Source organism: Nothobranchius furzeri, chromosome 6, assembly GCF_043380555.1.
Source record: "Nothobranchius furzeri strain GRZ-AD chromosome 6, NfurGRZ-RIMD1, whole genome shotgun sequence".
Taxonomy (NCBI): domain Eukaryota; kingdom Metazoa; phylum Chordata; class Actinopteri; order Cyprinodontiformes; family Nothobranchiidae; genus Nothobranchius; species Nothobranchius furzeri.
The window spans coordinates 51,819,392-51,836,476 of record NC_091746.1 but is presented as its reverse complement, the minus strand read 5'-3'; the positions used below and the strand labels follow the sequence as shown (position 1 = coordinate 51,836,476).

General features: G+C 42.2%; 1 protein-coding gene across 1 annotated transcript in view; it reads right to left on the bottom strand.

Annotated features, from left to right (window-relative positions):
* The window catches only part of lrrc75bb (leucine rich repeat containing 75Bb), a 34,912-nt gene extending 18,099 nt beyond the window's left edge, over positions 1-16,813 (bottom strand). The window contains exons 1-3 of the mRNA XM_054744298.2: positions 16,213-16,813; positions 8,924-9,052; positions 132-244 (exon numbers count right to left, since the gene is read on the bottom strand). Coding sequence (XP_054600273.2) covers positions 132-244; positions 8,924-9,052; positions 16,213-16,503 — 533 coding nt within the window. The 5' untranslated portion in view covers positions 16,504-16,813. The remainder of the gene's footprint in view (positions 1-131; positions 245-8,923; positions 9,053-16,212) is intronic.
* Positions 16,814-17,085: the final 272 nt, after the last annotated feature.

The window sequence follows — 17,085 nt, the reverse complement described above, 5'->3', positions numbered from 1 at the left end:
CACACACACACACACACACACACACACACACACACACACACACACACACACACACACACACACACACACACACACACACACACACACACACACACACACACACACACACACACACACACACACACACTTACCAGGCCTGAGACTTCCTCCTGGGCACACTCTGTCTCGTCCACTTGGAGTGAGGGGTCAAGTGGTAAATGAGCTGGCGGCAAATCTTGTTGGTGGACTTGAGAGAGTCAGCTTCCTGCAAACACACACACACACACACACACACACACACACACACACACACACACACACACACACACACACACACACACACACACACACACACACACACACACACACACGCACACGCACACGCACACACACAATTTAACTGCATTGTTAAATGATGATGAAGGCACTGCACAAACCATTAAGGCCCTCTCACAAGGTATCAGTGAGACTCTTGTGTGATAGAGTAATAAACAAAGCACTAAGAACATGGGTAGTAGGTATAGTATAGTTTCTAGTGGTACTATACGAAAGTCATAATGTTTTTTAAAAGAGTATTTCCCAACCCTGGTCCTTGGGACCCACTGTCCTGCATGTTTTCCATGTTTCCCTTTCAAACACCAGCGCTCAATGTCCTCCTGAGGAGGCAATGCAAAGATGTAAATCATGGGCTGAAGCAGAGACATGGAAAACATGCAGGATGGGGGTCTCCAGGACCAGGGTCGGGGAACCCATGTTAAGAACTACGTCTTTAAAAACCATTTAGAGAATTTAATATCTACCCTGCCCATTTAAATTGACATTTTAGCTGCTTTATAGAGTGTCACACTTTGTGTAAACTCTTCTTCTGTTGCCATTCCTGTGTTACAACGTCTAGAATAGGGCAACCCTTGTCCAGCATCGTTTAGATGATTCCCTGCTCCAACATATCTGATTTTATTCAATGGTGATTAACAGGCTATTGCAAAGCAACCAATGAATCAAAATTGTTGGAGCTGGGAAACCACTAAAACATGATGGAAAGCAGTTCTTCAGGACAAGGGTTGCCTACCCTATAGGTAAAGTACTGCAGGAAGGAGTATAACTTTAAAACAACTTAAAACAGTCTTTAACATCAAAATCCTTAGAAATTATCAACATGTAACTGTGAATAAAATATAATTGTCATGAGCCGGGGTGAGCAGGCACGTGCAGAGGGGGGTGCGGAGGGTGCTTGAGACCGTGCCCCTTTTGTCCGAAGTGCCCAAAGTGCCCTTTTTCCGGTCGTTCGTCAGATTTTACCGTACAAAACTGTTATACTGTGATACAAATCGGGCACTAGGACCATGCGGAGGCAGCCGCCTCAAGCTGAAGGCTATTTTCCCTTAGACCCACCTACAAGCTCACTGATTGGCTCTGCTGCATCATACTAACGTGTGATTGGTTGCCCTTGCTGTCGCTCTACCTTGTAGCCATGGAGACGACAGACCTGTGTTTTCCCTGCGGACAGGAGTCTGCGTTCATCTAACTAAGTTTTTTTTCTGCCTGCTTCACGTCAGCTGGATGGATTTTAATATCAGAGCTTTTGTTTACGTGTGTTTGAGTCCGTGGTTAGTGTGTGTGGAGCAGAGTCAGGTAGCTGCATGTCTGGGACAGAAAATGAGACATGAGAGAGAGTTCTCCTGAAGAGTTGCAGAAACTCACAAAGAATCACGGATGTGTCTCACTCTAGATTCTCCGGGTCATAACTTCTGAATTACTAATCGAAAAAAAATACTTAAAATGGTTTCTAAAAGTACATAAAGCGAGCTTTCCAACGAGGTATTACATGATATAATTCATGTTCCTCCAAAATTCGCTATTAGAAGGAAACCAGCTTTGCAGCGTCACTGAAAGAAACGGAGCGAACCGTGACGGGAGAGCGAGAACGAAAGGGAGGAGATGATCTGATCATCTTCATCAGCAGCTTTTATAAAGTTATGGAAACATCACAAATAAAATCCACCTGGTTGGTCAGGTGTCCCAGAAGGCTGTTTCTGTAGATGGTGACATGAGGAGGGACAGATTAAAGTCACACTGGTTTTTATTTGAATACACAACTGTTTACTAAATGATTCAGCTTCATTCCAGCATTATTTATACGTACAATAAATATTTATTTAGCTGAAAATATAATGTTTAGCATCAAATCAATATAATGAAAATAAGCCGTTAGATCACATGCATTGACCTAATCTATGAAATTGCATTGCTACAAGTCTTTCATTTTGAAAATTACCAGAAATTTTACACTGAAACCATGTTTGATTTCCTGTCTAGCCCTATGTTAACTGCAAAAAATTGATGTGTCCCAAAAGCAGATGCGCGGCGCAGCATGGCAAACTGCTTCAGGGAAGCGGCTGATTTGTATCAACCCCATAGACTATAATAGATTAGCAACGTTCCGCTGCAGTTCCACACTGCTGATGCCTCCAGTAGGCTCTATTATTACAATCATATAAAAATCATTTTAGAAGTTAGCTATGTAACAATTATGCAGTAATAAAAACTTTTAATTGGCCCTTGTCACAGGTAGCTCCTCCACCAGAGGGCAGTAAACATACAACTGGATATGGCAGGTTTGTGGTGAAGGTGCTAATTCTGATCCTCCATCAGTCAGAAGACGTTTGATAATCAGAATCAGATTTATTGCCATGTTCGTGAGAGGCTCATCTACTAGGAATTTGTTTCAGTGGCAAGGTGCAAACATACATTCAGGTCAAAGTCAGGTCAGGCAGTATTTACGTCAGGATACATCAAATAATAAGAAAAGAGATATAGCCAGAAAGCAATCATAAATGTGGGAATATGGGTGACGGGGGCATTTGTGTGTGTTTTGACCATTCATCGGTTGTTCAGGAGCCTTACAGTGGAGGGGAAGAAGCTGTTTTTGTGGTGTGAGGTTCTGGTCTGTAAGGACATGAACCTCCTCCCTGAAGGTAGGGTTTCAAACAGTCCATGACCAGGGTGAGGGGGGTCAGCTGTTATCCGACCTGCATGTTTCAGAACCCTGGAGTTGTACAGGTCAGGTACCGATGGAAGGCTGCATCCAATTACTTTCTCCGCTGAGCGCACTATCCTTTGCAGTCTTTGTTTGTCTCTAGCAGTGGCTCCTGCGTACCACACAGTGATAGAGGTTTGATGATGGCCATGTAGAACTGGATCATCAGCATGTCTGGCATGCAGAGCTTCCTCTGTTGACGCAGAAAGAACATCCTTTGCTGGGCCTTCCTGATGAGGGTATTGATGGACACCTCCCACCTGAGTTCATGGGTGATGATGGACCCAAGGAACCGAAAGCAGTTCACGGTTGAAATCTGGTTGTCTGTCAGGGTTATGCTGGGCAGTGGAGCCGGTGTTCTCCTGAAGTCTACAGTCATCTCCACTGTCTTCTGCTTGTTCAGCTAGTAGAGTAGAGGGAGAAGAGCAGAGGAGAGAGGACGCAGCCCTGGGGGTTCCAGTGTTGGTGGTTTGGGTGTCTGAGACATTTTTTCCCAGCCTCACGTGCTGTCTCCTATCTGTCAGAAAGGCTGTAATCCACCGGCAGATGGGGTCGGGCACGTTCAGCACGGATAGTTTGTCCTGAAGGAGAGCTGGGCAGACCTTGTTAAATGCTAATAATTTGTAACAAGGGGTTAAATATTTTTCTGTATCACATCTTCAGTTTTATCCTCCGCATTTCATTTAACCCCCTTTCCTTCCTTATTCTGTTTCTCCCTCATTAATGGGTTTAAAAGGAATGAGTTAATCAGACCCAATCTAATTAATGGATCAACCACACCACAGGAAATGTGGTGAGGAAAAACAAAAACAAAAAACCAAACAGAGGCAACGCAGCCGAAGGGGATTAACCGTTCCTGCTGCCATGTCTCTGAGCTGACACAACGAACAGGCCTGAAAACATCCAGTGCTGCTGTTTCATCCACTTGGAAGATTGAGCAGGATGTTACAGCAGCAGCAGCACATCCCCATTCACCGTCTTCTTTTAGAAGCTGTGGATTCACACAGCGCCAAAGAGTGCAGTAGTGTAACTGTAAGCACTATTAATCACGCCTTTACAAACCCGAGCGTGTCAAACGCTGAATTAACTATCTCAAACTGATGATTCATGCTTCAAAACGCTTCCAAATTAGGCTTGTTTGAGATCACAATATGTCTGAATACATGATCTGAATAAACATCAGAGTGTTGGAAAACACTGGCAACAGAAGAAGCCGCTGGGCCCTCTTTACATCCCCGTCACGTCTGACACAGTATCTTGCCACGGGTCGCCAACTCGTCAGGAGCACAGCGCTGCCAGCACCTCCGTTTTCGCTCCCTAACTCCTGAGATGTTGCTGCTACAAGAGAAAACCAGGAAATTCTTCCACGTGAATTCCTTCAAGTTAAATCCCAGATTACAGTCAACCTCAGACGTTTATTTTGAAGAACTTCTTAGTAATGATAATTGCTCCTGGGTTTGTGTTTTTACAGCCTCTCTTGTTCCTTTTCCCACATACTTGTGATTGAAAATGTATCTTGAATGTTAACATGGCTGATTGGTACGCCGTGCTGCAAGTGAATGAGCTGACTGCCAGTCTGGACAAAGCACCTTTTATTTGTCAGAGAATCACTTCTGTTCTCTGACTGACCACAGTGTTCTGACCTTAGTTCACAAGATACTGAAGGGTACTTTTTAAGTTATAAGCTTTAACTTTTACGGCTGTTTTCATTTTAATTTTTGTAGATAATGCTTATTTTAATAAATCTTTATTTTTATTATGTTATTTGGAAAACGTCTTAACACTTCAAGAAAAGAAACATCAATATGGCAAAAGGTGTTATGACATGGGACAGAACATCTTGTTTTTTTTTTTTTTTACAATCTTAACTGGTTCTTTGAACCACTATAAAGTAACTATGTTGGGACTCAGAATGGCCCAGGAGCCCTGATAAATGGCCACACACAGCCCCATAATATATTTAACGAGGAGGGGGTGAGCGTGGCTCTGTCACGTGCAGGATGGGGGGCAGGTTCACCGTCAGCTGTGGATCCATCTAGAAATTAGTGTATTCTACGGTTGTTACAATAAATTTAGAGGTAACATCGCAATGCATTGTGGGAAGCAGCCCTAGACAAAAAAGTGTGCATTTTGCATGGGTGCCTGCGGGTCTGAGTTGCTCTGTTTTGTCTCTAAGTTGTTTTTTCTTCTCCTAAATGTGTACAAACAGAATGAAAAAGGGTTTTGGACTGAGGTGGGTGGTACGTGAAAAGTAGTGTCACAAATAATTACTTAAGAGTAAAAAAATAACTTAGCGAAAATGTTACTTGAGCACTGAGTCTTGAGTAACTAACTCACAGTGAGCATAAAAGTTATAATTTTGTTCTGTTGATTTGTTTTTGGTAATGTCCAAGCGCTCTTTCTGTGTTTTTTCAATTAGCAAATGTGGTTTTTTTGTCTAGAACAGGGGTGTCAAACTCAGTTTTGCTCGGTGGCTACATTGAGGAAAATCTAGTCCCAAGTGGGCGAGACCAGTAAAATTAAAATATGCATAAATTAAAAACTTCTTCAGATTGTTTCTTTTGTTTTGATATGATCAACATAAAACAACGCTGGAACCTGAGGACAGTGTATCCAAAATAGTTTAAGCACAACATCACTGTTAATAATAAAACACCTGAAGTGTATTTGAAAATGTGAAATACAAAACAAAAAAACCCAGACTATTCCTCAGTAATTCAAATAACTGATTCGCAGATCACATGGCTATATTAGTTTCATGCATGCCTTTGACTCCTGATACCTGAAATCTTTTAGCTTTCACCAGTAGTTTAATTGAAAAAGGAAAGCTTATTTTCAGACTTTACATTGTAAAGTCTGAAAATAAGGTTTACACAATCATCTCGCAGGCCGGATTTAAACTGTGTGCGGGCCTGATCCGACCCGCGGGCCGCATATTTGACACCCCTGGTCTAGAACTAGCACCCAGGCCGCGAAAGGTGAAAGGCATCATAGAGAGGGACCATGGTAAAGTGTGTGGTGCTCCAACATTCTTCTTTGTTGTTTTCCTTTCATCTCACAGAGATGTTAGCAGTAGCACAAGCTAGTGTTAGCATTAGTGTCTAAGCTTATGACGGTTGAACCACATTTTCTTAGAACCATTACAACTAGAGCTGGGAAATAATTGTTATCAACATCTGTGACTCTAACCAATATAATTTTTCCCATGTCAATACATTTGGTAATAAAACAAATGTATGGGTTAGCGACATTCACATCCCTTTAAGAAGCTGTTCCACCTCAAGTCACATGACAACGTGACTCAATGTAATACCATCGACAAATAAATATTGGACAATGGGTTTCCATAGACTCCAATAACACGTTGTTGAGGCTAAATGGGAGGTGGCCACCACCGCCATTTTGACTGTGTCACATGTTCCGTCAAGCCCAGACAATTCCACAAAAGGGAAGAGAGGTGGAGCTGAGGGTGTGGCTGTAAGGCTGGGATCAACTGACGACACCCAGTCAAGCTAACCTGAAGCTAACCCAAAGCTAACGTGGAGGTGGGAGCTAAGCTAATGGAGGTAGCAACTTAGCTACAACCGGAGTTAACTGTGCACAACACCAGAGCTTCTGAGTCAGAGATACGCTGGGCTGACTGCTGGGTAAAACCGGGTGGAACACAGAGGTCTCCCGAAAGCTGGTGAAAGCCGGCAGCCCGCGCAGCAGACAGAAGCCGTGATCAAACAGAGATGCGCTGAGCTGCGGGGAGGGGAGAACCATAAGCCCGCCAGCCACGGACGTAATTTTGGGGGGGGGGACATGTCCCCCCACTTTTTCCAAAGTCAAGTTTTGACCCCTGCACTTTTTACCATCCAAAAACAATATTACGCTATATTAAATTGACACTGGTTGAGCTCTAGGACCAAGCAGAAAACAATTGTTTGTGTTGCCTGTTTCCAATTAGAACATACTGTAAAGATCCCCACCCCCCAGCCCCCGTGTCCCACCCACTTCTAAAGTGAAAATTACGTCCATGCCGCCGCAGCCCGCGCAGCAGACAGAAGCCGCGATCAGACAGAGATGCGCCGAGCTGCGGGGAGGGGAGAAACGGGTGGAAAACATCGGTCTCCCGAGAGCTCCACAAGCCGATAGTCGGAACCCAGCTCCACCAACATGTTATATTTCAACCCATTTTCTAAAGTGCAGCATTATGTTAAATGCACTGGGTTTTACCCTGTTACATTTAAATTTCATGGTTAAACAGTACATGTTAAAATCTAAGCTCAGCTCGGCAGTGACCTAAAATACATAAATATAATTTTACTTACCGAAAAAAATGAAGTGGAGACTCCTTGGACGCTCTATTAGTGCAATTAATGCCACAGCAAGTCATTTTGTCCAACAATTGCACAAATAATATCCAAATAAGAATACACAAACACAGAGACTCAAAATCCCGGAGCAGTTTCCAAGCCAGACCGAGGCTCTACTGAGGCCTTTCCACGGAGCTAGCTCTGTGGTCACGTGGGTCGGATGCTCATTAATTATACAGAAATTTAGGCTTTTAATACACTTAAACAGAAGAGTGAGAAAAAATTCAAACCCCTCAGAGTTGTCATGAGTGTAAACTAGATCATTTAAACCAAAAAACATGTTTTGGTACCAAGCTGTAAACATGTTTATTTCTGCTGTGAAATTGGAATTTTTAACATGGGAGTCAATGAGGATTTGCTTGCTTCTGACACCAGCCCCCAGCGGATGAGGGTGGAACTGCAATTTTTGGTACTTACGGGTTGGACTAAATTTTTGAGCCGCATTGTGGGGGCTTGTGTAATACACATGACAGCTCCATCTAGTGGACAACTTTTGTTTCTGCGCTGACATGTAGTTATCATCCATTTATCGTTATCGAGGTGAACCCCTCAATATACCGTGATATTGATTTTAGGCCATATTGCCTGGCCCTAATTACAACATTACTAAATTGCATAGGAAAGCAGGTTGGTGATGGCATAGGGTGTTTTGTATGCCACATTGGACACTTCAAGCTATGTGCTCACAGTGAACGTTTAATTTCTAGGACACATTTGAAGCATTTTCTATTCTTTAAAATTTTTAGAACTATATTTTACCATCTTAAATTTTTTATTTTAGGAAAGATGGAAAAACTCTAAATAAAATAAAATGAATTTCCTTAGTCTGTAAATGAGACCTGGTACTGTAATCGGCTTAGACTAGAGCACAGGTGTCAAAGTCCTGACCCGTTATCCCACATGTTTTAGTATTTTTCTTGTTTCAACACACCTGATTTCAATCAGCAGGTGATTAACAGGCTTCTGGAGAGATTCATGAGCTGCTGCACAGGTGATTTAGCAAAAAGATGCAGGATACTGGCTCTCGAGGAATGGAGTTTGACACCCCTGGACTAGAGCATGAAAAGGGTTCAATAACTTGGATGGATCCTCCTTTTGTCTCCCCTTTTTCACAGTCCTTCATAAACAGCAGATGATAAAAATAGACGTCCACTGGCCTGCAGCCAATTGTCAAAGTGCCCTCACAGTTTGTGCCTAAACTTCTCTGATGCTTCATCCTCGGTGGTTGTGACCAGAGCATTTCTGTTCTTAACACAGTGATTGCTACTAGTTCATGCTATTTTGTAAAAAAAAATAAAATAACCTAGACTGATAATGTGGTGAACATGCAGACCCTGACATGTTTTCTCACTGCACCAAGGGGGGTCGTGCAGAACCTGGAGAGGAAAACCAAAAGCAGGACTGCCGTCTGTAACCTCTAGTGATGAGCCAAATTTTTTATCTGAGTTTTGCTGCAAAAATAGCAGCAAATTTGCATCTTTACGGCATCTGAGTTACATTTTATTAAAATTGTGATGTCTGCAACAAACCAGAAAGTTTCGGGCCATACCCTTTTGGGACACTGCAGGTCCCGCGCGAGGCTGAGCAGCAGCTCGTGAGAGATGGGGTCCACCAGGTTGAGGAAAGCTGCGTTCTTGTACAAAATGTCGTTAAGCGAAGATCCCTGAAGTCCCAGTTCCTAAGATAAAAGAGAGAGTAGAGAGACTTCGTTCAGACCTTCATCTGATTAAAGAACACAGCTAAACTCAGCCGGGTTGTTAAAGGAAGAAAGACTGAAAAGGGATTTTATTATCTTCTTGTCCTACCTCGCCCTGTTATCGTTTTTGCAGTTTGATAAATGTTTACCATCAGAGCTGAAACCCTCTGCAGCTGATTCCAGGTGAAGCTTGTGTCTGCATCAGCGTTTATGTATTTTAACACTCCAATAATACCGTTTTGATCCCTGGTGAAGAAAACTAAAAGCATTTAATCAAATTTCCAGCTCTCCCGCAGGCCTTTTATAAACTTCCTAAAACATTCGTGCAGAAATACCCCCTGATTCCAGCTGAATGCATCTCACTTTCTTCATTTTAAAGATCAGGCCAAGTGTAGAAGATTTTATATACTAAAAAGAAAACAAGAACCGGGACACATCTCCAGAGGTTCATGATATTTATAACACATTCGGGTGATTTCCATTTGCACGTCTAATGTAAATACTATATACTGAAACTGTGTCTAATTCTTCAAGGACAAGATTCAAAATAAACAACAAAAGGAGAGAAGACGACATGTTCCTGAGCAGATAAAACAATCAGAAGTGTTGAGAGGAAAAGGAAATGTTTCCTTTTTTTTTCTTTTATCCACAAAAAACGAAAAGGCTTTTTCTCGTCTCATTCATGGAATAAACATGTTTCCCAGGAAGAAAACAAGAGGAAAGCATGTTTCTCTGGTCCATCATGTGTTTGTTTAGTTGCAGTGAAACTAGAGGCTTGGTAGAAGCAGAAAACACGTTGTCAGCTCTGAACCGAAAAGCTCCTCAAACAGCAGACTGGAGGCTAAAGCCGTGTGAAACATTTTCTATGTGTGCTGACAGCCATAACGCTTTGGGGCACGCAGAGACAAAAACTCCCATCAGCGTTTTCTCCTCCTCCAGCCTCCGGCTTGATTTATTACAGCAGAGATCTGTGGGATTCCCGATGTGGGGCTATCCTCCACCGCTAGCTGTCTGAGAGTACCAAATGTTTGGAGGACACACAAAAAAAGAAGGTTTGATGTGTCTTATCTATGCAGCTGCAGATTCTGGAATATTCGTTTTGAGATCCCCAAAACGATTTGATTTGATGGATTAAACATGACTCCTTCTTCACCGTGAAGGCATGATGCGTTCTGCTCTTTGACAGGATCCTCGTGTACTTCAGATTAAAAAGCCGTGCATCTCATTTCTCTGCTCCGTCACAAAAGGTCTGAATGGGGAGATGATCTCAAAGCAGCAGAGCATCATCCCACACACGCAGTTCATTAGGATCCAGAAACATATCAAGCATAAATCCCATCCCACAGGTTTCATCTTCATAACACAGAAGACAAAAGTCAGGATTGTCTTATTAAAAAAAAAAAGAAATTAAAAACTATTTCCAGTTCTTCAAAATGCAGATTTACAGAACAAGTTAACAACCTGAAATATGGCTGACTGTTTTTTTTAGAGATGGAGAAAATCCTGACATTTTGTTGAAGCTTCTGTTTTCTCTGTTCTTTGGCTTCAGAGTCCAGGTTCAGGCAGAAGCAATAATGAAACAGCAAAAAGAGCCAACAACAGCTTTACTAATGAGCAGACAGGCAGCTTCTCAGGGAGAAGAGCTGGGCACTTGGAAACAAGAGTGCTTCGAACCAGCTTTGCTTGTTGTCTGATGACATTTAGGCATCAGAGATTTCTGAAAATGTTCTTGCCAACCTGAAAACTTGGTGAAAACTAATGGTAAAACACACAAACACAGAAAAGCCATGAGGTGTGGTTCACTTGTTTCACTTGTTTACATTTTCAGTGGTCTCTGGTAGGAATTAACGTGCTCAGGGCAAAAAAAGCCCCAAAATGCTTGGATCAGTACCGACAAGTCTGCTGCTGCAGAGTGGCAAAACACGGCAGGATTCTGAGTCTTATTTCCTGATATTTGGACATCTTGCCTCAAAGTGGATAAAAGCAATGTGACTCTACCACTGACACGGATGTTTTATCTCCACAAATAACACAAGCCTGGAGGAGTTTTTCTGTGTGGTGGAGTTGCTAAGGTTAACAGTTCTAGCCAGGGCGCTCTCTTCTGTTTCATGGACGACAAAACAACAGCCTTCCCCGTCGTGAGCAGTGGCGGTTTTACCATTAGGCATAGGTCGGCGGCTGCCTGGGGCCCCCTCATGTTGGGGGCCCCCTAGCCCTGACCACTGGCACCCCTCTGTTAATGCCACAATGGACTATTCCTTTAAGACGCCGATGCACAAACAGGAAGCGATTGGTAGTCATTCCACTCCAATTCAGTTGGTGGCGGTAATGCACCAAATTGTTGTTTGCCAAGTGCCATAAGACCACAAATAAGAAGAAGAGAAAGCAGAAGAAGAAGAAGAAGAAGAAGAAGAAGAAGAAGAAGAAGAAGAAGAGAGGCGGGAGCATTTGTAACAAACTTGAAGCAGTAGTCAAAACATTAAGCATGAAATGGAGTTATCCTAGTGGCTCCAATAAGAGAAAGAAGCAGCTTGCTTTAAAAAAAGATTTTATCTTCACTTCCGAAAGTGACATCGTTTTTCTATGTAAACATCAAAAGGAAGCTGAAAAGGAAAGACAATGGAAAATGTTTAAAGGGAGGAAAACATAGACCAAAATAGAAAATAGAAGAAAAAAAAAAGAAATGCAAAAGCACAGAAGCACTGACAGGAAGAAGAAAGCAGAGCAAATATTGAAAGTGCTCAAAGGGAGAGAAAGACAGAAAAAAGAGGAGGACTAATAAAAAGGGAAAATATCTCATGTCAGAAGAGGGGATAATTTCACAAATCCAGTTAAAGGTTAGATTGTCGAAAATTTTGTGTAAGGGGCCCCATGTCTGCATTCGCCTTGGGCCCCCAAATAGCTAAATCCGCCACTGGTCGTGAGTCTAGATGGGTGAGTCCATAAATGTCAAGTGACAGTGTGACGTAGATCTGTCGGGCTTTTCAAATCCTAGTGTTTCTGATTGAACCGTCTATGTTCAATCAGAAGCTAATGAAGGAGATAGGTGTAGGACATCTTCATGTTCAGCCTTCATGAGAAACTCAGAGTGATTATATAATCAGAAATAAGATTTTAAAATAGCCTTTTCAGTGATTCACACTTTTAATGGAGAACCTATCCTAGATTAAGCCCCAGTAAATAAATGTGTGACATTGAAAACTGACATCAAAGACACACAATTATCAGCCATTTTGTCTAATTCTTATGTGTAAAACAACAATTTAGCAGCACCGTCCTCTCAAAATGCTGACATTTTTAAAATCGTGCCATAAATTCTCATCATGGTAGTTTTGGACCAGCTTGAATTCTTTTTATTTTTCTTTTGGTTGACCTTTGCTTAACTAGAATGAGCCCATTTTAAAGGTGTCCTGGAGGAAGGGGGAAGCTGGGCTCAAACCAGCAACCCTCCGTTTGGCAGTGAGCCACTCTTCCCCTGAGCGAAAGCTTGCTCCAGTTTAGTTTCTGTGAGTTGGAAAGCACACACACACACACACACACACACACACACACACACACACACACACACACACACACACACACACACACACACACACACACACACACACACACACACACACACACACACACACACACACACACACACACACACACAAACCGTTGCAATGCTTCATCAACAATTACACCATAATCCTGTGTGAAGGGTTAAATAAGAAACTCGTGGCAAAAATGTTAAACGTACCAACTGAGTGTATTCCATCTGCTATTGTGCATTGTTTTAAATATGTTGAGTTACTGTCTTCTGGAATGGTAGCATTGTTTTTTTCTTCAAACTCTAAAAGTCACATTTGAAGAGCAATTAAAAACTGTGAAAAAAGTGACTGTCGCGAGTAATAGCCATCAGTGATACCAGCTCAAGGTGATCCCTATCAATTTAAATGTATTTGTGTCATTTCAAGCTATTTGAACACTACTGGTAAAAAGATAAACCACCAATTTTAATGAAATCCTTACATTTGTGCAGAAGAAATCTTCAGCTATTTGCCGGAGCAATATAGCTTGATGCCCAGCTCAGATTTCAACAGATAGTCCATGGGGGTGCAGACAAATGAGGAATAAAGTGGGTGCCAGGCAGCTTCTGGAGTTGGGGTTTGAAGGCAAACGGGAAAGAGGATAATAACTGCAAACTGGAAATCTATCTGGCATTCATTTAAAGTCAGGATTTTCCCAATACATCCTGGAGCGTGAGTGGCGCTCCAACATTCTTTTTTGTTGGTTTCCTCTTGACCAACAAGGATATTAGCAGTAGCTCAGGCTTAGGCTAGTGTTAGCAGTAGCTCAGGCTAGTGTTAGCAGGAGCTTAGGCTAGTGTTAGCAGTAGCTCGGGCTAGTGATAGTATTAGCTCAGGCTAGTGTTAGCAGGAGCTCAGGCTAGCATGAGCAGTAGCTCAGGCTAGTGTTAGCATTAGCTCAAGCTAGTGTTAGCAGGAGCTTAGGTTCATGTTAGCAGTAGCTCAGGCTAATGTTAGCAGGAGCTTAGCTTAGCATTAGCAGTAGCACAGACTAGTGTTAGCAGTAGCTCAGGCTAGCGTTAGCAGGAGCTTAGGCTAGTGTTAGCAGTAGCTCAAGCAGTAGCTTGGGTTTGCGTTGTTTTGTTGTTAGCATTACCGTGACCAATTGAAGGTTGGGACATGCAGGTGAGGAGGTGTGTCCAAATTTATGACGTGTTATTTCAGCTTTTCTCAGAACGAACCATTTATCCATGGCCACTACGACATTACCAATTTACATAGGAAAGCAGAGTGGAGACAGTACAGGCTTCTTGGTATGCTACCTCAGTCCAAGCTGCTTTTATTCAACAAGGTAAACGTGGTTTTAAATTCTAGGAACACTTTAAAACAGGTGGGCAGCAAGAGGAAACTAAATAAAAGCTCTAACATTCACATCTATTCTGTTATTTATCAGACAAGGCGAGATAGCATGATTTAGAATAAAAAAGTGAGCAAAAGCTAAAACATTTAAGCTTGGGTCAACAATGTGGTCTGTATGGCATCATCAAGGAGATGAGTAAAATATTTTGAAATTTTAACGACTCAAGCTCCCCCTCCCCTTGTGGAAGAAGCTGAAAGCCACACCTCAAACTACGCACAAATAGCGCCGTAGCGTTAACGAGGGGCCACTAATCTCTTGGCTCGAATACACAAAAGATAAATCCCTTTTCGTTTCCCTCCCTCCCTCGTCCACAGTTAACTTGAAGTTTACAGACTGACATTAATTCAAGCAGGTTGAGTTAGCACCCATGCTAGGTTGGTGTGCTAGCTAAGCAGACTGCCCGTTAGTGCGTCACCCACAGTGCATGCCGAGTGATCAACAGCTCCCTCTTGTGGATAAACAATTTGCTCTAGGCTTGCGTAATAATTAGTTTTTTTTTGTAGAGGCCGGGGGATGAACTTAGGGGAACAATTGTGAACAATTTCTTACTTTATATCACAGAACAGGTCAGATATTCAAATTATGCTTTTTTGAAGATACTTTGGTATTTTTACACCATGTAACACTGCAGCTTCAAAGAATCAAGATGCAAAAACTTCTGTTAGACTTGAACACAGCGTTTGATAATCAACAAACCAAAATGTCAGCTGATAGGAGCTCTTCTGGAGTCTTTGTTTACTAATTAATATCCAGAACCTCCCAAACTAATTAACTTAATGGCCTAGAAGTCAGATCTGGGATGGAGCTGCAGCAGGGGGGCAGGTTTTATTGGTTCCTGTTTGTAATGACTTCCTCCATGCAAAAGATAAATGGTCCTGCATTCTGTCATCTCAAGGTGATTATCTCCACATTCATCCATTCCCGAGAGGAAAAGCTGCCTTGCTGCTGAGAGCTGCAACAGGAGATCTACAGCCAGTATTCCCCCCCCCCCCCCTCCCATCTTGAAGTATTATTAGTCAGACACTTGGCTTCAGCCCAAACAACATAGCAGTCCTCCGGCTTCACCTCGCTGAGCAATGGAGAGAGAAGTAGTGCTTCGTGAGCAGTTTAAACTGTGATTTATAGGGATATCTATAGTTATGATGCAAATCTGTGATCACAGCTGATATATGAGAGACTGCAGGATTGGTTTAGAGATATGTAAACAATGTTTGTTTAGGTTTTCACCCTGAAGGTGATCTATGATACTGATTTTTATGCATAGATGGGAAAATAAATTAAACCTATAATCAGTTTTTCTTAATTTTCCTGTGCAATCTTTGCTTAAATCTGCACACTCTAGTTTTATTTTTCCAGAAAAGAGCAATCATGATTAAAAATATTAAAGTCATTTTACTTTTGTTCACACAACTCCACATAAAAGGAAAACATCTGTCCAGGAAGGGTGTTAAATGCAATGTGCAACATGAGAAAAACAGAAAAACCTTTTTGTTTTTAAGCTCACAAATTGTGGGGAAAATGTGTTTGCAGAATATTGTGCACCAGGGACAGATTATGGTTGTTAATACCACATTAATGCATCGCTTGGGTTTGGATTAGCGGCTGTCACTTGCTTGGATTTTTATGTTAATCAGTCTTACATGTTTTAAACCTCATCAACACGAAGAAAATTTTGAAAATATAAATAAAAACAGCTTTAATTCTTTTCTCCGGGGTTTTGGTACAGAACGTCTGATTCATTCATCCATTAATCAGGATGTTCAGAACATTTTTTGGTTTCACGACAGCTTCTTATCAGAGAATACAGGTGGTGGATGTCATGCAAAAGGGTTCCTCACTCACTTATTACGGCATCTGCTGTGTGCAAAGTTTAAAACAAGCAGCTGCAAAGACAATGATTTTAAACCTCCAACTCTTCAGGAAATACACGTGGATGTTGCTACCAGTCTGATTACGGTGGCTTTCCCTCCCGGATGCATATCAGTTTTAATGAGGATGTGAGACTCGGGTTTGTTCTATTCTTGCAGCAAACAACGGCAAATGTTGGGAAACATTTTAAATAATAGTTCAAGCACGTATACTAGAATATATTAAAATGTGATTACGTTTTATTGCTTTTCAATGAACTCCACTGATACGAACTTCACTTTAATATATTTTACAGACAAAATGTCAGTTTTTAATTTTAATTTTTAATTTTTTTTTTTTACCTTTCTCAGCAGTTTGAGCACTTCCCCCGCCTGCTCCAGCTTCTGTTCCCGGAGAAGCCTCTGGATCTCCCGGACCCAAGCCACCCTCCTGACATACGGGCTCTGGTTGGTTTTCCGCAGCATCCCTGGCAGCTTGTCGGATCTGAGCATCAGGGAGGTAAACAAGAATTCCCCGCCGCTCCTGCCGCCACTTTTCTCTCCTTCCCCTGGAAGATCATGTCTCTGGCGTCTTCTCTGAGTCAATTTACTCTCAAAATCCAGACTTCTCTGCCTGGTTAACTTGGAGCCCATCACTCCCGAGACGACGTGTCGGCGCGTGAGGAAGTGAGGGGGATTTCACAGGAGCGCGCAGCCACAACATCACCCCGAACCCGCGCCGAAATGGGTCGACTTGCGGAGAAAAATAAAAAAAATAAAAACTGTCAAAGTTTCTAGGCTGCTCGGAAAAGCGACGCAACAGCGTGACAGATCGGTGTGTCGCTGACGTTCCTCAGCCCGCATCCTTCAGTCCGCTGCCCGAGCTCTCACTCCGGCATCCTCGGAGCTGCTCTCAGCCAATCAGATCGAGACCTGCCGCTCAGCATTGGGAGCCACTCTCATGCAGCAGACTGTTGACTGTTGATGGATTAATTCTCCTTCCTGATCTCAAGCCACACATGATAGAGATGATGGATAGATGATAGATAGATGGATAGATGATAGATAGATGATAGATGATAGATGATAGATAGATGATAGATGATAGATAGATAGATAGATAGATAGATAGATAGATAGATAGATAGATAGATAGATAGATAGAAAATCAAATTTTCAAATGATGATCACTAATCTTAAATTAACATCTTCATTTCATCTGGCGTGAAACTAATG